The 22,390-nt window shown below is 36.9% G+C and overlaps 1 protein-coding gene across 1 annotated transcript in view; it reads right to left on the bottom strand.

Annotated features, from left to right (window-relative positions):
* LOC127855425 (sperm-associated antigen 1-like) overlaps positions 1–22,390 on the bottom strand; it is a 37,635-nt gene that overhangs the window by 12,721 nt on the left and 2,524 nt on the right. Inside the window, exons 5-17 of the mRNA XM_052390969.1 lie at positions 21,563–21,685; positions 21,043–21,113; positions 19,609–19,783; positions 18,277–18,376; positions 17,180–17,257; positions 14,850–14,956; positions 12,873–13,794; positions 11,658–11,829; positions 10,681–10,761; positions 9,818–10,208; positions 4,449–4,556; positions 3,831–3,920; positions 2,022–2,135 (exon numbers count right to left, since the gene is read on the bottom strand). Coding sequence (XP_052246929.1) covers positions 2,022–2,135; positions 3,831–3,920; positions 4,449–4,556; positions 9,818–10,208; positions 10,681–10,761; positions 11,658–11,829; positions 12,873–13,794; positions 14,850–14,956; positions 17,180–17,257; positions 18,277–18,376; positions 19,609–19,783; positions 21,043–21,113; positions 21,563–21,685 — 2,532 coding nt within the window. The remainder of the gene's footprint in view (positions 1–2,021; positions 2,136–3,830; positions 3,921–4,448; positions 4,557–9,817; positions 10,209–10,680; positions 10,762–11,657; positions 11,830–12,872; positions 13,795–14,849; positions 14,957–17,179; positions 17,258–18,276; positions 18,377–19,608; positions 19,784–21,042; positions 21,114–21,562; positions 21,686–22,390) is intronic.

Genomic DNA, 22,390 nt, shown 5'->3' with positions numbered 1-22,390 from the left:
GTAGTGGGTTCAATTCTGCTCAAGAAGTTTTAAGAAACTTCTTAAAAACAACACAACAAGGACTGGTTCTTTCCTGTGAAAAGACCATAGTCTGACTCGGTAAGCTGAAGGCTTTTACAACAATCCAACTAAAGGGAATGGGCTTATACCCTCTTTTACTATATAACTGCCTTATGTTCCCCCAAAAATTCAAGTTGTATCAATCAGTAAAATACAACTGCACAGAAATAATTTATGCATTATGCTACTCGCTAGTCTTCCAATTCCGTATTACCATACTAGCCAGACTACTTTAAATGACGTCTCTTTGAATGCAGAAAATTATATGAGCATTCTTGGTTAATAATGAACGCTTAAACTAATTTTTTTAACTTAAATGATTCAAAGATGTATATAACAAGGGCTGTTTGTAAAACATGCATGCCCCCCATATGGGCTGTCAGTTGTAGTGGCAGCCATTGTGTGAATACAGTTTTTGTCACTGTGACCTTGACCTTTGACCTAGTGACTTGAAATTAAATAGTGGTCATCTGCCAGTCAAGATCAATGTACCTATGAAGTTTCATGATCCTAGGCCAAAGCGTTCTTGAGTTATCATCCGGAAACCATTTTTCTATTTCGAGTCACTGTGACCAAAGACCTTGACATAGTGACCTGAAAATCAATAGGGGTCATCTTCCAGTCATGATCAATGTTCCTATGAAGTTTCATGATCCTAGGCCAAAGCATTCTTGAGTTATCATCCGGAAACTATTTTACTGTTTCGAGTCACTGTGACCTTGACCTTTGACCTAGTGACCTGAAAATCAATAGGGGTCATCTACCAGTCACGAGCAATGTACCTATGAAGTTTCATGATCCTAGGCGTAAGCATTCATGAGATATCATCCGGAAACCATTTTACTGTTTCGAGTCACTGTGACCTTGCCGTTTGACCTAGTGACCTGAAAATCATTAGTGGTCATTTGCCAGTCATGATCAATGTACCTATGAAGTTTCATGATCCTAGGCTTTCGGAAACTATTTTACTATTTCGAGTCACTGTGACCTTGACCTTTGACCTAGTGATCTGAAAATCAATAGGGGTCATCTGCCAGTCATGAGCAATGTACCTATGAAGTTTCATGATCCTAGGCTTAAGCATTCATGAGTTATCATCCGGAAACCATTTTACTATTTAGAGTCACTGTGACCTTGACCTTTGACCTAGTGACCTGAAAATCAATAGGGATCATCTGCCAGTCATGATAAATGTACCTATGAAGTTTCATGATCCTAGGCCTAAGCGTTCTTGAGTTATCATCCTGAAACTATCTGGTGGACGGACCGACCGACTGACCGACTGACCAACATGTGCAAAACAATATAAGGAATATTACGCAAGTCAATTGTTACGCAAGTCAATTGTTACAAGTGTTTGTATCAGTCTTGTGGCTTGCGCTATTTGGTATCACACTCGAGACTCTGCCTCTTGTTAGATACGTCATCACACAAGCCACTTGACTGATACAAACAAATGGAACAAATGACTAGCCTAATATTCCGTATATATTTGACTAATTTTAAACTTAGGACTTTTATATGAGCCTCGTAGCAGCATTCTGGAAAATCTGAGCTTAATGCATGAGCCTTAAGTGTTGTCCTTGATAAGCCTGTGCATTCTTGTCAGGTGAATCAGGGATATTACTTTCCACCTGAACTTAATTATCTTTATGAAGAGACTTTCATTAAAACGGAAAATACCATTAACATGGAAAGTGTCCTCCCTGATAAGCCTGTAAGGACTGCACAGGCTAATCTTGGAAACACTTAACACATATGCATTAAGCCCTGTTTTCCCATAGCGCGTCTCATATAGTATAAGAACTATCTATTTCCCATCCCTAGGTGTCTCAAATAGTATAAGAACAATCTATTCACCATCCCCATGTGTCTCATATGGTATAGAACAATCTATTCCCCGTCCCCAGGTGTCTCATATAGTATAGGAACTATCTATTCCCCGTCCCCAGGCTACCAACCTCCCTCCAGTAGTTCTTGAGCACTTCCATCTCCTGCTTTGCCGCGGTATTCTTGGGGTCCACCTTCAGTAGATGGCTCAGGTCCTCTACGCCCTCTCGGTGCTTCTTCAATATCTGTCAAACATGCAGCACAATATTGAGAGGGAGCAAGGTGTGAGTTGTAACAAGAAAATTTGTTGAATTGATATCCCCGGTCAAATAAATTTTGTTTATTGACAGGTAAAAAATTTAAATTAAAGGTTATTTGAAGGGATGTAACATTTATGTAACATGTAACATGTATGTATTCAACCATAAAACAAAGGGAAATATATGCCTGATTTTCTTTTTTGCGGATTTTAGATAAGGGCAATAACTGCAAAATAACAGAGTGCAGGCTTATTGACTTCATTCATTGCAATTCTTCTCATTGATAATCTATACACCCATGAAAGTTCATGTTGGAATCTTGTATAGTATCTGAGATATTTATAGGCCTGAAAACTTACATCATACAAAAACAACAAAGGGCAATAACTCATATTTTAGAAAGGGTAGGGTTATAGATCTCATAATTTTCAAAGACCCATGAAGTTTCAAGTTGAATTCTTGGATAGTTTCTGAGATATATCCCTAAAAAGTTTGTGACAAACGGACTGACAAAGGGACAACACAAAAACTTTGGAGGAAGTCATATCTCTCAGATCTACATTTGTCATTAAAAAAAGTGATTATGTGTGAATAGAACAATATTGTTCAGCAAAGAATTTTTCATCAGACAAGAATTAAACTGCTTAAAACATCACTTACTAATAATTAAATGCAAAGACTTTAAGCCTTTAAACCTGAAATCAAACTCAAGAGCATATTTTACACTGTTTATAATAATCAACCTTAGTTAAAAAATAACAAAAGGGATTAGAACTGTCATTACGTTATAAAAAGTGTTCTACAATGGACTGACAGTTTGTGAGCATTGTGTAATATAGAGAGACATTTGCCTAAGTGTTCTACAGTGGACTGACAGTTTGTGAGCATTGTGTAATATAGAGGGACATTTGCCTAAGTGTTCTACAATGGACTGACAGTTTGTGAGCATTGTGTAATATAGAGAGACATTTGCCTAAGTGTTCTACAATGGACTGACAGTTTGTGAGCATTGTGTAATATAGAGAGACATTTGCCTAAGTGTTCTACAATGGACTGACAGTTTGTGAGCATTGTGTAATATATAGAGACATTTGCCTAAGTGTTCTACAATGGACTGACAGTTTGTGCGCATTGTGTAATATAGAGAGACATTTGCCTAAGTGTTCTACAATGGACTGACAGTTTGTGAGCATTGTGTAATATATAGAGACATTTGCCTAAGTGTTCTACAATGGACTGACAGTTTGTACGCATTGTGTAATATAGAGAGACATTTGCCTAAGTGTTCTACAATGGACTGACAGTTTGTGAGCATTGTGTAATATAGAGAGATATTTGCCTAAGTGTTCTACAGTGGACTGACAGTTTGTGAGCATTGTGTAATATAGAGAGACATTTGCCTAAGTGTTCTACAGTGGACTGACAGTTTGTGAGCATTGTGTAATATAGAGAGACATTTGCCTAAGATTGCAAATGAGCTGGTCTCTGGAAAAACAAGGCTTAATGCAAGCACATAAAGTGTTGTCCCTTATTAGCCTGTGCAGTCCATGCAGGCTAATCAGGGACGAAACTTTCTGCCAAGACTGAATTTTCATTTACAAAGAGACTTCCTTTAAAAGAAAATTCAATAAAAGTGGAAAGTGTGGTCCCTGATAAGCATGTGCAGAATGAAATGTGTACCTTTCTAGCCTGCGCTCGTCTGAACAGGGCCTTAACATTGTCCTTTTCCAGTGCCAACGCCCTTGTACAGTCCCCCTCTGCCTCTTTGGCCTACAACACAAGGTACAAAATCTGAGATTAATGCTGACATTCAAATTCTGATGAGCCTTGTTCTAGGAAAATAGGGCTTAATGCATGTTGGTAGAGTGTTGTACCAGATTAGCCTGGGATAAAACTTTCTCTCAAGAAATACTTCCTTTAAATTAAAAATACTACACAAGGGGAAAGTGCCACCCTTGATAAGGCTGTGAAGACTGCACAGGCTAATCTGTGATGACAATTTACATATATGCATTAAGCCCAGTTTTCACAAAACAAGGCTCATAATAAGATTTAAATCCATATGAGAGCATAACCTTGATTGAGCCATCAAAGCCTATGATCAATAGCAATATCAGGTATGTAATATTTTCATTAAATGATTATGATAAAACAAGAGAATCAAAACCGCAATCCTCAGATTTAAAATCCAGCAGTCTACCAACCAACTGGGCTCAACTGCCCATTACAAAATGAACAGATTTCACTATATTTATTTTATAAACAAGGCATTCTGCAAGCTGTGCCAAATTGCTGTACCTGGTTGTTCCTGATGTAGCAGAGGGCCCTGTTGGTGTAGACGACTGTCTGGTTGGGCAGGGTCTCATCACATTGCGTGTACAGGACTATAGCCTCCTTGAACATGCCCTGTAACCAACATAAAGTATTATCTCAGACTAGCATTTGCAGTATGCACAGACTAATCAGGGACGACACTTTCCAGTGTTTTTTATATGTTTAAAATTGGGTCCAGTATTCAGCCCCATTCCTAATGTAAACAAGAGTGCCAAACTGTCACAAGATACGCCCGTTCAAAGGTTTTGGACGCCATGCTCAATGCTTGAAATGCACTAAGTGACCTCGAGACCTAGTTATTGACCTGGCATGACCGATATTTGAACTTGACCTATATATCATTTAGATGTAACATCTGACTAAATTTGGTGAAGATCAGATAAAAACTACTTCAATTAGAGAGCAGACACCATGCTAAATGCTTGAAATGCACTATGTGACCTCGTGACCTCGTTTTTGACCCTGCATGACCCATATTCGAACTTGACCTACATATCATCTAGACACAACTTCTGACCAAATTAGGTGAAGATCAGATGAAAACTACTTCAATTAGAGAGCGGACACCATGCTAAATGCTTGAAATGCACTTAGAAACCTCGTGACCTAGTTTTTGACCCGGCATGAACCATATTTAAACTTGACCTACATATCATCTAGACACAACTTCTGACCAAATTTGGTGAAGATCGGGTGAAAACTACTTCAATTAGAGAGCGGACACCATGCTTAATCCTTGAAATGCACTAAGTGACCCCGTGACCTAGTTTTTTACCCGGCATGACCCATATTCGAATTTGACCTAGATATTGTCTAAACACAACTTCTGACCAAGTTTGGTGAAGATTGGATGAAAACTATTTGAACTAGAGAGCGGACACTGCTGTGGACGCCGCCCGTTAAAAAAGTATAAAAAGTAGATATTTTTCCCAAATGGGACCTTAATATTCACAATTGAAGGATTATTTTTTTTAGGTTTTACTATTTTGTTCATCCCAGCCATTCAACTTTAGTAAACAAGAGATGTGTTTGTCAGAAACACAATGCCCTCTACTGCACCGCTTTGAAGCCATATATTTGACATTTGACCTTGAAGGATGACCTTGATCTTATCCTTTTACCTTTTACCACTCAAAATGTGCAGCTCCATGAGATACACATGCATTCGGATGAACGGACAGACTGACGGACAGACAGACAGACAGACAGACAGACGGACAGTTCAACTGCTATAAGCCACCCTACTGAGGGCATAAAAAATAATACTGACAACACTTCTATTATCCATTTGAAGCATTTTTTAGGAAAAACAGCAACAACACTAATTCGCAATTTGAGTCCAAAACGCTGCACATTCTCCAATTCAAAAGGACCTGGCCCCATTCCCATACTGGAAAAACACACACGGGTGTTTCTGTCTAAACTGGATTTTTGTATTAAAAATAAGAGGAAACTTTACTCATATGAATTAAGCTCTGATGTTTGGCAGCCAGGCTAATTTTAAATGGTAAGATATAAATGTTTGAAAAACTTGTTTTGATCAAGCATTCTTTACACTTAAAATGATGTTTGAAAGATTTGTACTTATTGGGCATTATATAGAGAATAATAGGTTAGTGTTGATTATAGATCAGGTTTATCATGCGAGGCTTAGAAAACAAAAAGCACGAGCCTTGGCGAGTGCTTTTTCGTTTTCGTGCCGAGCATGATAAACCTGATCTATAATCAACACTGACCTATTATTCTATTTATCCCACTTTTTATTCAGTAAACTTTTTTTATTTAAACAAAATAAGTTTTCACGAGTGTTTGTCGTACTTTGATAATGACTGTAGTGTAACCAAGGTCAGTGTATTACTACGCGTTCCAAAAATAACCGCTGATCAAATAATCATTTTTTTAAATCAGAATATCGTTCTGTAACAAAGTGTCGAGTGTTATTAATTACAATTTTAATCATATTGAATTGCAAATCTTTAAGTTTCATGATATCAATATGACATTAAGTTGTTATATACAAGGAACTACATTTGTTTACAACGTAGCCTAACACCACACACAATTCACTTTCGATATCAAACTATCGAGTCGATCACGAGGTGCACATTATTTGCTTCTTTGTTATAATATGTGGTTATTTCGTGACGAAATAACAAAGATTACTTGGATTTAAGCTAATTATATACATTAACATTTTGAATGTTGAAAGTGGCACCAAAGAATTGTGAGGCAAAGTTGTTCGAACGCTGGTGAACCGTGAAGTGACTGGGTGGGGCGAACATCAAGATCAACTTGTTCGACGGTAGACAGTGGTTGTCTAGGCTGCATTTCGGCCATAGTTTCGGTGCGTGAAGGTGTACAAGAGGAACTGTTGGATTGTTACATTTACTGGACTGAGCAAGAATGAACACTTTTGCAGCTGTTCAACAGATATGTTGGAATAATTGGTTAAGGACTGGACATTTTTGTGCCCTGTTATTGCCATGGCTTCAGTGGGTGGATATTTGTATTTCGAAATTTTTGGACCAGGAATTTGCGAACTGAGTGGTTCGTTATTCTCTTGTGCTTGAGAAAGCCGGAGTCTTTTGCCATGGCCTTCAGCATCTGACCTAACTTGTTGACACCCAATTGTTGACGCAAGAATCACCGGGATGCAGAGTCATTTGTGCGTATTGCCAGGTAGAAAAGATGCTTTGAAGAAAAATCAGATGGATGCATATCCGAGTACAGCTTGTAAATTAACACAGGATTTCTTGGTCCAGACGATTGTTTTCTACGGTCAAAGGGGAGCAACTCGCACTGACTTCTTCAAAGGGGAGCAACAACAACAGAACCTATTTGCATAGTGTTAAATTTACCTAATACTTGAGGTTTTAATAAAAATAAATGACAAAAAAACATGTTTTTTTGCTACTTTCCTTTGTTTTAAGGTCATTAAGATTGACAAACATTTGAGATTGTTTTTATTATTGATGCACTTGGCAAACACAGGTGACGAGGTGCGTGGGAAAAAGTAGTCCCGGTTCGGCAGTTGATGACGTCATTTCGTGCCATTGATTATAGCCTTGCCGTTGATTATAGATGAAATTTAATAAACGGGGCTTTAATCAACCGATTTCGCTGTAAAAGTGGGATAAAATAAATACATAAGCATATTGCTAATGTGAGAACAAAAAAGATATGTTGCCAAAACAATACACTACAACTCCGTTACATCGCAATCCGTTATATCGCGCTGTCCATAATATCGCGAGTCGGCTATGGCTCCCAAAAAATCCGGCAAGAACGATCACAAAAACACATTAAAATAAAAAATTCGTTGACAAGTTATAATCTGACAATATGCAAACTGCGATAACAACCGGTTCTGGCTAGAAATTGATCACCCGTTATTTTGCGGCTTATACTTGACACGCAGTGAAGCGTGAAAACAGACCGTAAGTGACAGTGTTGTTTTAACACTGATTGAGTTGTTTGCAGCACTTGAGTTATTAGTGTCTCATTCTCGATAATAATGTCAGTTTGTTGTTTTTGCTATTATATTTTAGCTGAGACAATTAGCGGTTTGAAGCCACATCAATAATCAACACTTAATTGTCGTTTTGTTAATTATCAGCTTATTATAACTATTGTTTGACTATGCGTATATACAGTCGTTTCATTTTGTTTATATTATATAGTTGATATCGCTCATCATTACCCAATAATCCCGTATATTCCAGTTTTAAAGCAAACTATGGTAAATATTTACGATAAAAGTGCTCAGTACACACACACATTCGCAATTATTCTAAATATCAAATACATTTTGGCATTTGTTACTATTTAAAAATGTGATGAAATAACGTCTAATCGGGGCCTTTTTTCCCACTGAACACGCGTAAATCGCTTGACGTGATGTTCATGTTTTTATACAACACAAAATACACCCTCACTTTCCATGCGACGTTCTACTTGTCTGCATAATTTTCACGCGCTTTTTATGGAGACAAAGGATATTTTAGCACTGTTTATTTGACGCTAGATTTTGTTAATGTCGCATTAGCATTTAAATTCGGAAGCGTGTTTCGGATTACAAATTTAGTAAAGCTCATTTGAGAATCAAACGAAACATTAACATTGTGCGTAATTAATGCAACGATAATTTGTTTAAGCGCATTACGTGCCATATCGCTTTTTAACACGTGAAAATAATAACTAGGAAAGTAGCGTAAATCTAGGTTTCTACACTACACAAATGTAGGTGTATATCTTTTATACACTGCACAAATGTAGGTGTATATTACGCTGATCATACCTGAAAATAAAAATTAATAATGGCATAACAATTTCCACGGTAATCAAAACTTTAATTACGATATTACTTTTATACAAATAAATATTTTGTTGTTGTTGTACAAAAGTACATGTAAAATTGGTTTGCAATTATTACGTTACAAAGATAAAGCAGCGCCGTACATAAAATGAAAACACCGATGAAATTTGACACAATAACAGCACATCAACTGCTTAACAACTAAGTCATACATGTCTGGATTTATATCGCGCTCCTGATATATCGCGATCGCGATCTTTGGACCCCGTCAATCGCGATATAATGGAACTGCAGTGTATAATATCCTTAGAAAACCAGATGTCTGCTATCAGGGCATGTGCAAAGCTGATTGGTGTTTGCTTGTTATTTTCTTTCAAATTGTAAATTTTTTTTCCCTCTGAACAAGATTGGAGGAATCCATGCATGTCACTACAATTTACACTTGACCTTGCACTATCTATCATTGCACGCACAAATAAAATGCACAAAAAAAAGGCAGTTTTTGCAGCCATCTCATATATACTATCTGCCAGATTGCTTCCACTATGATTTGTAAAATGTGACTTTCATAATAAAGAATTACATTCTTAAGAGCCAACATAAACAAGTTCTGTAAATGTAAAGATACATACTGTAAAATGTTTTTTATTTGTGGAACATTAATTTCCTTAGATTTCTCAGCTGACAGATCCACGAATGTAAAACTGTACAATAGCACCGCATAATGGGTGCCAACGTTCGGCTGCAGATGCATTTTTTACTAAATGAAAGCTTGTCAGATTTTATTTTTTTTAAGAGGTCACAGTGACCTTGACCTTTGACCTAGTGACCCAAAAATGGGAGTGGCGTGTAGAACTCATTAAGGTGCAGCTACATATGAAGTTTTAAAGTTGTAGATGGAAGCCCTTTGATTTTAGAGCAAATGCTAAGGTTTTAGCACGACGCGGACGGCGGACGAGCTGGCTATGACAATACCTCGGGTTTTCTTCGAAAACAGCCGAGCTAAAAATAACATTACCTGTTTCACTAATTCATTTCCTTCTGCTTTCAGCTTCTCAAACAACTCCTGAGTTGACAGTTTTTGAACTTCCTTTTGGGCATCCCTGCTGTCACCAGAACCTGTGGTTGCATTTGATTGGCTATTTGTTTCTGAGCTCACATCTGATTTGCTGTTTATTTCTAAACTGGAATCTGATTGGTGGCTGGATGTTTGAGAGCTAGCCAATAGCTGAGCAGTGCTGGCAAAGTCCTGATCTGATTGGCTGGGAGTAAGTGATGGATAAACCATCTGTGAGGTAGACTTTCCATCTAGACCTACTATGTCAGGTATTTCTGTAGGATTCACTTTTGGTAGCTCAACGTTTGCCCTCCAGTGAGGTCCATCTTTTTCAGTCAAATAGCCCTGACATCTGAAACAATCATTACCATAACTGTAATAAGATCACTCATGTGTAAGTCACACATTCCTGGTTTTTTTTTATTTAGATTGTTGCAAATTATTGGCTAACAAAATTGTTAAAGGTTTGTTAAAGATATTCTTGTCACTTAATATTCTTGCTACTAGATATTCTTATATAGTGATGATCATTATGCTATATTTGCCTTCCATTTCATGAAATTTATTGAAATTCTACAGAAAATTTCAAAAAGGCACAAATTGTTGTTCAAATAATTCATGGCTATTGCAGGTCTTATGAGTGACAATGTTATTTGATAAAAAAGATGGTCATTCTAAAAGTTAAATAATTGTCTCATAAAAATCTCTGTAAATCAAGTTTTAAAGACCGAGAGATTTTATAATGTTTCTATACCAATCACTATCAGTAAACAATAATGAATGCTACAATCCCAACCATTTCAGAGTCCTGCCTACTGACAGACCTTTTAGTTCCAAGATGAGCCTGCTCTACCCGACTGTCCAGCAACAACACATGGCGATAGTCTCTGTAGGCTAGCTTATACCTGCAACATGAAATACATATAGGTCCAGTTAAGCACAACATACAATGTCAAAATGAGTCGTGTTCTGTGAAAACTGGGCATAATGCATGTGCGTAAAGTGTCATCCCATATTAGCCTGTGCAGTCCGCACAGGCTAATCAGGGACGACACTTTCCGCCTAAATTGGATTTTTGCTAAGAAAGGACTTCATTTCAACGAAAAATGTCATAAAAGCGGAAATTGTTGTCCCTGATAAGCCTGTGTGAACTGCACAGGCTAATCTGGGATGACACTTTATGCACATACATTATGCCCAGTTTTCACAAAAAACAACTCATATGTAGCATGTGGGGGTGTATTTTCTGGCAAAACATCCATTAATATTTTATTGGTCAATCATTGCATGATGTGATAAACTTCTTATGTTTGAAAAAGCGAAAAACAACCATGCATAAACAGAAAAGCAGAGTGAACTAAGCCAGTCTAACTATTACTTGGTCTGTCCAACAGTAAGAGTTCCTCTCATACATAAAGCCAGAGAGGGGGAGGGGGGGGGGGGGGGGGGTAATTTTCCTTCCATGTGGTTCTTCCCTTAATTATGACATCACTTTCTAGTCAAAACTTAATTTACATGCAAACCAAAAACATTGTGTTCACTCAAGGTAACAGCAAAACAAGGCCATCTTATCTCACATAAGAACTGAGCTTAATTCTTAAGTGTAAAGTGTTGTCCCAGATTAGCCTGTGCAGAAAGCACAGGCTAATCAAGGACTAAACTTTGCTGTTATTACATTTTTGTCTAAAGAAAAAAACAGACGAAAAGTGAGGTCCATGATTAGCCTGTGTGGACTGCACAGGCTAATCTGGGACAACACTTTAAGCACAGGCATTTCACCATGTGAGCTGAGCCTACCTACCTCTCTAGATGCTCATACGCACTGGCCCTCCTGACAAGGGGTTTCACCATATGGGGTATGATATCAAGGGAGGTGGTGCAGTCCCGTACAGTGGCGGGGAGGTCCCCTGTCTTCAGGTGACATGCAGCGCGGTTGCTGTACATCAGGGACAGGTTCACCTGCTGGTCTGGTGCTGGGGACATGGGCAAGGAATAACTATAAGTTTTGAGCAGTGAATTTGACACCATTTTGACCCCTGACCACTCAGACACTTTGACATGTTTTAAGTCCCTTAGAAAATCAAATTAAATTAGAGACCTTTCTTACTAGATTCAAGTTTTAAAGGGTTCATTTCCAACCTGAAGATACTGATGAGCAGCAAACAGATTAAAACCTGAACAGACTGAAAGTTACTCGCAGGCTGTTCTGGTTTTATGCTGGTTGCACATAGCCATTTTCATGTTGCTTCTAAATGAGAAAGGGCTAATAGGAGCTGTTTGTAAATCATGTTTGACCCTTCTAAAGCAACCTTAACTAGAAAGTTGTCACATACCTGACTTATCAATTGTGAAAGTTTCACTCCATAAACTTATATGGACAGACTGATCAACCAAAGTACAAACTGACAAAGTGACTCTTATATAACATCATCCCACTTGTATAAGATTTTAAGATGCTTTACATGTGAAGCCATTTAAACACGAGCTATGTGTAACGTAAGGTAAAGATCATTCTTTATAAAATCAAATTTGGTGCAGATACAATATTCTGTTGGCTGCTTGGTTTTGAAACATCACTTTGTGACCATGATAGATTTGTATACAATTATTGTAGATTTTATTCAATAACTACAATTAGAGCAAACTATCCTCGCCAGCAGTAAGTTTTACAGGCTTTGTCTGGGGTAAGACAGACTTTTGCAAGAGAACAGAAATTTTCAAACCAAACATGTATCAAACAAGTGGGATTCTGGGTAAACTGAGCATAATGCATGTGCGTAAAGCGTCATCCCAAATAAGCCTTTGCAGTACACAATGGCTAATGAGGGACACAAATTTCTGCTTGTATGGATTTTATTTTTAATGGAATTCTCTTCAAAACAAAAATCAAATGTAGACAGAAAGTGTCATCCCTCACTAGCCTGTGCACAATGCACAGGCTAATCTGTTACTAAAACTTTACACACATGTATAAAGCTCAGTTCGCCCAGAAGGTCGCTCAAATACTGACCAATACCTTTTTCTAAAATGTCAATAATGTTTCCGTACACCTTAGCAGCGTCCCCATATTGACCGCTCCTGAACAGGGTGGTGGCTTCTTCCTTCAGATTCAGGCAGTCCAGTGGATAATCTGTCATGTAGAACACAGGACGCTTCACATGCTGAACTACTGGCTCTGGCTTTGCCTTTTTATCATTCTCAACACCTTCATTATCTGCAAATTCATCCACATCATTGTCTTCTGTTTTATCAGACTGAACTTCTGGAGTTTTGCTGTCATCATCATTCACCCCATTATCCGCTAATACTGAATCCTTGTTCTCTTTTGACTCACTGTCAAAAGTCTCTGACATATTTATATCTGGTTTTATTTCAACAGGAGAACCACTTCTCTGATTGCTTTCAGTCTTTTGTTCACCATTTGTCATTTCAACTGAACCATTTGCCATCTGATGTGCACTGTTTGATTTATTTATCGCCATATCACTAGCTACCAACTCTTGTTCTACAATTGGAACTCCGGTAATTGCATTGTCATTACTTTTAGTCACTTCATCTTCATTCCATATATCTTTTGCTCTTTGACTGTTATTGTTTGCGATTGTATATTCTGTGCACTCAAACCTAGTTTCTGCATTTCCATTCAGTTTGTTCCTCTCTCCATGATTTTCAATTTCATTGTTCTTATCATCGTCATCCTCAACTTCTTCAATTTTCATTCTTCTAGCAGGCTTCTTAGCTTCATTAAGACCATTGACATTTCCAGCATTTGTCAAGTGATCTCCCTTTCCAATATGATTCTCTCCCTTTTGGGATTGATTAACTCCCTTGGAAGTATATTTTTCTTGATCCTCGGCTTCATCAACTTCTTCAATCTGCATTCTTCTGCCTGTTTTCTTCTTCTCTTCTTTTGCTTTGGTTATTTCTGCTAATGCCTCCTTAAATTTCAATTATGTCACACTTTAGACAACCATTATTACATTATTCATAAATTTGATGGCATATGATAATCACCTTACAACTTTACATCTATTATTTAAGTTATCATAACAAAAATAAAACAGATCTTGCCAAAACAAATTTAACGACATAGGAGAATATTTTGAAAAATACATCCAACATGCCAATTGAATTGGTGACGTAAGTTCAAATGGGATGCCTTTTTTTCAAATAACAAGATGTGTTTGTGAAACACAATGTCCCCCTATATGATGTTTGACCTTGTAGGATGACCTTGACCTTGTGAAGGATGACCTTGACCTTGAACCACTCAAAATGTGCAGCTCCATGAGATACGCATGCATGCCAAATATCAAGTTGCTATCTTCAATATTGCAAAAGTATTCATAAAATAAGCGATTTGGGCCACATATATTTGACCTCTGACCTTGAAGGATGACCTTGACCTTGACCTTTCACCACTCAAAATGTGCAGCTCCATGAGATGCACATGCATGCCAAATATCAAGGTGCTATCTTCAATATTGCAAAAGTATTCATAAAATAAGCGATTTGGGCCACATATATTTGACCTCTGACCTTGAAGGATGACCTTGACCTTTCACCACTCAAAATGTGCAGCTCCATGAGATACACATGCATGCCAAATATCAAGTTGCTATCTTCAATATTGCAAAAGTCTTCATAAAATGAGCGATTTTGGCCACATATATTTGACCTCTGACCTTGAAGGATGACCTTGACCTTTCACCACTCAAAATGTGCAGCTTCATGAGATACACATGCATGCCAAATATGAAGTTGCTATCTTTAATATAGCAAAAGTTATTGCAAAATGTTAAAGTTGGCGCAAACAGACCAACAGACAGACCAACAGACAGGGCAAAAACAATATGTCCCCCACTACTATTGTGGGGGACATAAAAATTTTAACAGCTCTTAAAACATTTTGGTAAAATACCAGGATATGCAGCACAAATGACCACACATTTTTTAACAAAATTATGCAAAATTATGTATATAAGAGAATTACCTGTGCCTTTTTGTTATTTGGTTCTTTGCTGACTACAATCTCCAGGTCTTGCCTGGCCTTTTCAAACATCTTCAGGCCTTTGTAGGCTGTGCCACGTCTCATAAGGGCTGAACATGATATACAGGTTACATTATTTAATGTACCTTGATGATGTTATACGTGTGTAAATGTATAGAACAGTGGTATAGTCAGAGTGGACAGTAAATGAATTGATGACATCTAATCAAAGATCATTTGAGGGATCTAAGACTTTCTCAGACACCAACTGAGCTGCATTCTAGAAAAACTGGACATAGAACATTTGCGAAACATGTTGTCCTAGGGACCCCCTATAGGGAATATGCATATCTATTTCAGTTAAGTCTGCCTGTTTGTCCGTTAGTCCGTCCAAACAATCTGGTTCCTGCAATAAGTCAAAAAGTACTAAAGCTAGGTAAATGAAACTCAGGAAGTGGGTACAGTGCCATATGGGGAATATTCATGTATTTTGTTGTCAGACAAAATGGTCATTGCTAGAAATAATGGATCCTGCTTAAGTAATAGGCTTATTTATTTTGGTATGTGAATAGAGGGCCGTATTGTGAATGTGAATATTATTTCAGTAAATTGTTCCATAGTTCAAAATTATGCATACATGCCATACGTCCCAGATTGCCCGGGATTGTCCTGGAAATGAAGAACATGTCCCACAGTCCCGAAAATCTGTCAAATGTCCCGGATTTTACAAAATCCATATATTCATGTACCTTATTTTAGGCTGAACTACACCTCGAATCACTGCGTTCCCACTAATCCGCAGAGTCTCCATGGCAATACCTACCTGAAGAGGTTACTAGGCTAAGTGTCAAAATCGATCAATTAACAAGGGTCCTGTTATCATATCGATTGTCTCATGTTGGCTGTCAAACCCAAAAGGCGGCTTTGTTTAATGTGGTTGTTAATTGGCTTTAATATACTGATTTGATGGCACTTTGTTGGCGCACGCTTTGAATGAGCGACAACACTCGTAAGCAGAGCACCTGCAGTAAGTCATGCAGACGACGAGTGACATAATTTTCATAAGCGTGTGATTTTATGGCAGTTTGATGAATTAATTACGCACAACTGTAAATGTTTCATTCGATTCTCAAATGAGCATTATTCAACTTGCAATCCGAAACACGCTTCCGAATTTTAATGCTTACGCGACATTAACAAATTCTAGCATCAAATAAACAGTATTTTATCCTTTGTCAATAAAAAGCGCGCGAAAGTCATGCAGACATGTAGAACGTCGAGTGGAAAGTGTGGGTGTATTTTGTGTTGTGTAAAAAAATTAACTTCACGTCAGGCGATTTACGCGCGTTCAGTGGGAAAAAAACGCCCGATTAGATGTTATTTCATCAAATCTTTAAATAGTAACAAATGCGCTACGAAGTTTTTATGCGGCCGTGAATACGCCCACGCGTTTCCTGCAGATATGTGACAGGTACACAAAACTAATTTGGTGCTCTTTTTTCACACGAAAAGCACGTGGCTTCTATCTAGTAACGGAAGTAGTAATGTTTAATTTGACGTTAATAGATCTTGTGTATTTTAGATAGTCTTTAGAACTTAGCAATTTACAATGTCTTTCGAACTTAGCAATTTACGATGTGAAAAAATGCGTATCAAAAATGCATATATGTCTATATATATCGCTATATGTAAACATGTCCGGGAAAATCGACAAAAGTCCCGGAAAATTGAGCTCAATGTCCCGGAATTGGTATGAAAATTTATGGCATGTATGAAATTATGGTTGGCATGGTTAGAGAAACAATTGAGTACTAAAATCTGCTTCTTGCAATAACTCAAAACTACTGACAGAAGGTTGAGGAAGATTTTGTTTTTTAATGGACAACATAAACCTAGTCATGGAGGTCCAATTTGTCTGTTACAAAGCTCTGGTTTTATTTTTGTCTGGTTTGGATTTAGGATTTACTTATTAAGTTTGGTAACAAGCCTTAATACAGTAACAATGGCCTACCTTTAACATTGTCTTTTTCCTACTGTTTACATTGTCTGGTTCCGACATTTAACACTGTCTGATTCCTACCTTTAACATTGTCTGGTTCCTACTTTTAACATTGTCTGGTTCCTACCTTTAACATTGTTTGGTCCTTACCATTAACATTGTCTGATTCCTACCTTCAACATTGTCTGGTTCCTTTCTTTAACATTGTCTGGTTCCTACATTTAATATTGTCTGGTTCCTACCTTTAAAATTGTCTGGTTCCTACCTTAAAAATTGTCTGGTTCCTACATTTAACATGGTCTGGTTCCAACCTTTAACATTGTCTGGTTCCTACCTTTAACATTGTCTGGTTCCATTTTCAACACAGTATTCACATCCGATATTGCCTCATGCCACTGTGACAGTTTCAAGTCTGCAAATATAAACAAAGAAATGCTAAACATTTTAACTGTAATACGACAATTTGATTAACTGTTCTTTCCTTGCATATGTCCTATTTTTTGTTATATTATCCTGTATCCAAAATCGAAGTTTAAGAAAAATGTACTTAACTATAAAATTTAGGATTCTCAGACATAATGACATTGTAAGTTGCCAAGCTTCCATCGTTTTCCCCATTTCTGAGCTGTTAATTTTGAAATGTCAAACGTATGAACCAATAAATAGATCAAGTAATACTTTTAAGGTATATGTGACCGTAATTAGTCTTAGTTCATGGACAATCTAACTTATTTGATATCCACGTTTTTAGCAAAATTAATTACTTTTTGGGACTCTAAATTTTCAGACATACAGGTTTTCGTCCATAATAAATATCTCTAAATTTTCAGACAGTTTATTTATCGATGCTATTATACCAGAAATTTGCACGGTTGCGGTTATCTGGGGACACTTTGATCATTTTTTACAACCAGATCAAGGTAATAAAACCTAGCAGACAAATGCTTTAAGGCGATCAACCATTTGCGTAATTTGGTAAATAACTATGTATTGGTTTTAGCCAACAGCTTAAAATGAAGCAATTCTTAAAGTAATTTATACTGTACGGAGTGGTATTTTACAAGCATGATGTATTACTTGTTGAAACAATTGATGTACATAGCATACCCTTATCTGATCGTCCATGCGATAGTTTAATTACAGCATCTCTAACTAACACCTGTATCTTTTTTTCTCTAAATTTATGGACACCTGTATTTTTTAAATATTGTTTGTATCTAAAATTTCAGACACAAATCATTGTTATTACAAGTGTCCAAAAGCTTAGAGTTATTAGAGTCATATATAAATGCATAATTTATTAATAAGTAAATAAGCTCTAATAAGGGGAATAAAGAAAATATAAGCAAAAAAGTGTTGTTATCTTCCCTTGAAAACAAGAAAAAAAACACTCTTGTCATTAGTCATTTTGAAAGCATATAAACAGCATACGTGCAAGAGCCCTGTTGTTGTATGAAGCAGCAGTGGGGAGCAGGCAGATACTTCTGCAGTAGTACGTCACAGCCTCCTTGAAGTCATTGGACCGGAACGCCTGCAAAAACATACACACTATATGAGCCACGTTCTGGAAACACTGGGATAAAGGCATGAGCCACAAGTGTCATCTGGAATTAGCCTGCGCAGCACAGGCTAATCAGAGACAACATTTTCTGCTTTTATGAATCTTTTTGTTTAAAGGAAGTCTCTTGTAAACAAAAGTTTGGTCAAGGAAGAAAGTGTTGTCCCTGATTAGCCTGAGCTGACAGCACAGGCTATTCTACCAGACACTATGCACATGCATTAAGCCCAGTTTTCCTAGAATGAGGCTAACATTGTTACTCATAGTGCTACTTGAAACTTCAATAGAGACAGATACAATGAAAGTCTCATTCACAAAATTGAGAAAGACTTACCACAAGAAAATAAGAGTTATTTAAAAAACAACAACAGCCAAGTATCTTTTGGTCTTCACCACTACCCATTATCTAATTGTCTTTGTTTACCTCTAGGTTTTTGGTCTTAACCAAACTAAACTGCCGTTAACCTCATTGCCTTTGTATACCTTTTTATTGTTTTGTATCAAACAACTCCATTAGCCCTTATGTCAATGCCTTCATTTACCTCTTGTTTTTTTTGTCTAGACCAAACTCACATATCCCTCATCCAAATCCTGGTTTACCTCTTGGTTTTTGGCCTTCACCAAAATCCATTATCTCTTATCTCAATGCTATGGTTTACCTCTCTGTTTTTGGTCTAATCCTAATTCCACTTCTCCTTTGCTAAGTAACACTTACCGTACATACTTAAGTCAATAGTCTGACTCAACTTTTTCTCTCAATTTTTGAGATAAAATTTACCATAATGTTCAATAACAGAAACTTTTTGATGTGTTTTAAGTCTGACTCAACCCTGAGTTTGAGGAAGAACATGTACATATTCCTGCAGCTGAAATTTCAGAATGTGCTGACCATCATTCTCATTGCTCAGGTGAGTAGAAACTTTAAAATTCATCTTCGGAGTTAACCATTTCCCACTCAGAAGCAAAGTGAAAATGGCTATGGGCAAACAGCATATAACCAGAACAGCGAGTAACTTGTAGTCTGTTCAGGTTTTATGCTGTTTGCTGCTCATATTAAGTATCTAAGAGTTGGAACTGAAATCTTTAAAACTTGTATCTAGTCAAAAAGGCCTTTTAAGAAATTTAACTTTCTAAGAGACTACAAATGTGTGAAAATACGTATCTAAGTGGTAATGGGTTAAATGTTCATGATACATGGCTCTTACCTCATTGCCCTTGTCTTTTTCTCTGTTTGCCTTCACCAGCTTCTCTGCCTCTGTGAGCCCTGTAGGGTCCAATGTGTCCTCCAGATTAATTACTTCCTTATTGCCCACAAATGTCCTCTCCTTCTTCTTCTTGTCATCTTCATCCACCTTTTCTAGCTCCTTGTCTACATTGATCCTAGATAAAATGTCTACCGTTTTTCAAACTGTTACATTCTTATTTTCTTTCCATTCATAAATAAAACTTCACAACTTCCATGTAACCCTGACAAATGGGTACAAACTGCTCAAGGCATTCATGAATAACAAAAACATTCCAGATCTTTGTGCATAAGTTTGTTTAAAACACACACACACAAGTTTGACTTAAATACATATGCAGGTCTCATACATTCTAAGAAATTACTGCTGATGTCTTCTCACCTGACATTAGAGCTAATAACACATGTGATGACTGTAAACACTGACCCTCAATAGTTATCATTTGTGGCAAATTACTTTAAAATTACATGATAGATGATAAAGTTACAGTCAATGAAAGTTTTCCAGATATGTATACATGTACATTCCAATGCACTGAATGCCTTCCACTTTGTATGGGCACATAATCTGCAGTTTTCATTTCTTTTCATATTCAACATTTCTTTCTTCAAAGAAAACAAGAAGCAGTCACAGAAAGTGTATTCAATGTCACAGATGCATTGTTGAAGAAAATGAACATGAAGTAACAGGTGCTTTTATAAGTATTTTTAAATAAAGGGCAATAACTCCCCCATGACTTTAAGCGTGAGATAATAATGTCCTGATGTAAACAGTATTGTTACTTTTATCTTACCATTAGTTCAAATAATAAATAAGATTTGTAACGAAGTAAACATGCTAACCCATAATTATGATTACATATTAAATGTATTAGCTGTTATTGATGGAAAAAAATATTCACTTTGGACTATTTAGAAATAATATAAGAGTATATTATATTTTCAAACCAGTTTGCGAACCGTGGATATGCAAACTGCAAAATAACAGACCTGCAGAATAATCACAAGTTAAACTTTACATTTAACAAATAATTACATTCAAAATACAGTGAATATTTTAGTATGGTTCTGGGATAAGTAGGCTCAATTCATTGGTGTAAAGTGTCATCCCAGATTAGCCTGTGCATTCTGCAGAGGCTAATCAGGGTAAACACTTTTCGTTGTGATATTTTCCATTTAAAGGAGGTCTTTTCTAAAGAAATCCAGTGTCAGCGGAAAGTGCTGTCCGTGATTAGTCTGCACAGGCTAATCTTGGAAGACACTTTATGCACATGCATTTAGCCCAGTCGCATAACAAGCTTATTTTGTAATGAAATAGACATACTTATCCCATTCTCTGTTATCTCTGGGTGTCACTTCCCATAACGAGGCTTATTTTGTAATAAAACAGACATACTTATCCCATTCTCTGTAATCTCTGGGTGTCACCCTTTTGTTTGATTGGCCAGCTGGCTTACTACTCTTTGCCTAAAATATATACATAATGCAACAGTACAATTGTATTTGCCAAAATCAATATTCTACAATATGATACAATTTTCTTGTTCTCTAAAATTCAAAATACATCATTTATATTTATCATTCACGGATAAAATGTAAAATTCAAGCAATTAAATGGTGGCCAGCTTTTAAACATGGTATTAATAATTTTAGTTTCAGAATATAATTGTATGATTCAACAAATCATAAAACAAACAAAGAAAATAGTAAATTAATAAAGTGAATCAAAATAGATCAGTCCGCTGTTAGCAAGATTGTTTTGTGGTTTTCATTGCCTGTGGACAGTACACTAACTGCTGAATTATTTCACAAGGAGGGATACAAGTGAGGTCATGGTGCAACAGCAATCTCAAACACAGCTCTTGTCTTTGATTTTCTGTACCTGAAACAGCAGTAAAACAACCATGAATTCTTACCCCTTCTGCTGTGAGAGTTATGGTTCCTGAGCGAACAGGCGGTAGATCAGGTACATAATCTGTGCCAGAAGCGATGCCACCAGCAACATTTCCCTCCATCATCTTCATGTCACTGGACCAGGTCTGAAATTTGTTGGTAACTTTGTCCAATGAGCCTTGCTATGGGAAAACAAAGCTTAATGCATGCGCTAAACCCCTTACCACCTAGATATGTATTTAACCCTTTACCACTTAGATATTATTTAACACTTTACCGCTTAGATAAGTATTCAACACTTGACCACCTAGATATGTATTTAACCCTTTACCACTTAGATATTATTTAACACTTGACCACTTAGATAAGTATTCAACACTTTACCACCTAGATATGTATTTAACCCTTTACCACTTAGATAGTATTTAACACTTGACCACTTAGATACGTATTTAACACTTTACCACTTCTTAGGTAGGTATTTAACCCTTTACCAATTAGATACCTATTTAACCTTTGCCACTCAGATATGTATTTAACCCTTTACCACTTAGATACATATTTTAACCCTTTACCACTTAGATACGTATTTTAACCCTTAACCACTTAGAAACGTATTTTGACGCATATGAAGTCCTTTAGAAAGTTACATTTAATCCAATACCTTTCTTACTCAATTCAAGTTTTAAAGGCTATATTTCCAACCCATATTTACTGATGAGCAGCAAACAGCATAAAACCTGTACAGACTGCGAGTTACTCGCAGGCTGTTCTGGTTTTGTGCTGGTTGCAAAAGCCATTTTTACTTTAGTTCTTATGGAGGGAAAGGGTTAAAGTATTGTCCCAGATTA

The sequence above is a fragment of the Dreissena polymorpha genome, chromosome 13 (genome assembly GCF_020536995.1).
Source record: "Dreissena polymorpha isolate Duluth1 chromosome 13, UMN_Dpol_1.0, whole genome shotgun sequence".
NCBI classification, from domain to species: Eukaryota; Metazoa; Mollusca; class Bivalvia; order Myida; family Dreissenidae; genus Dreissena; species Dreissena polymorpha.
This window is presented reverse-complemented; position numbering and strand designations above follow the sequence as displayed.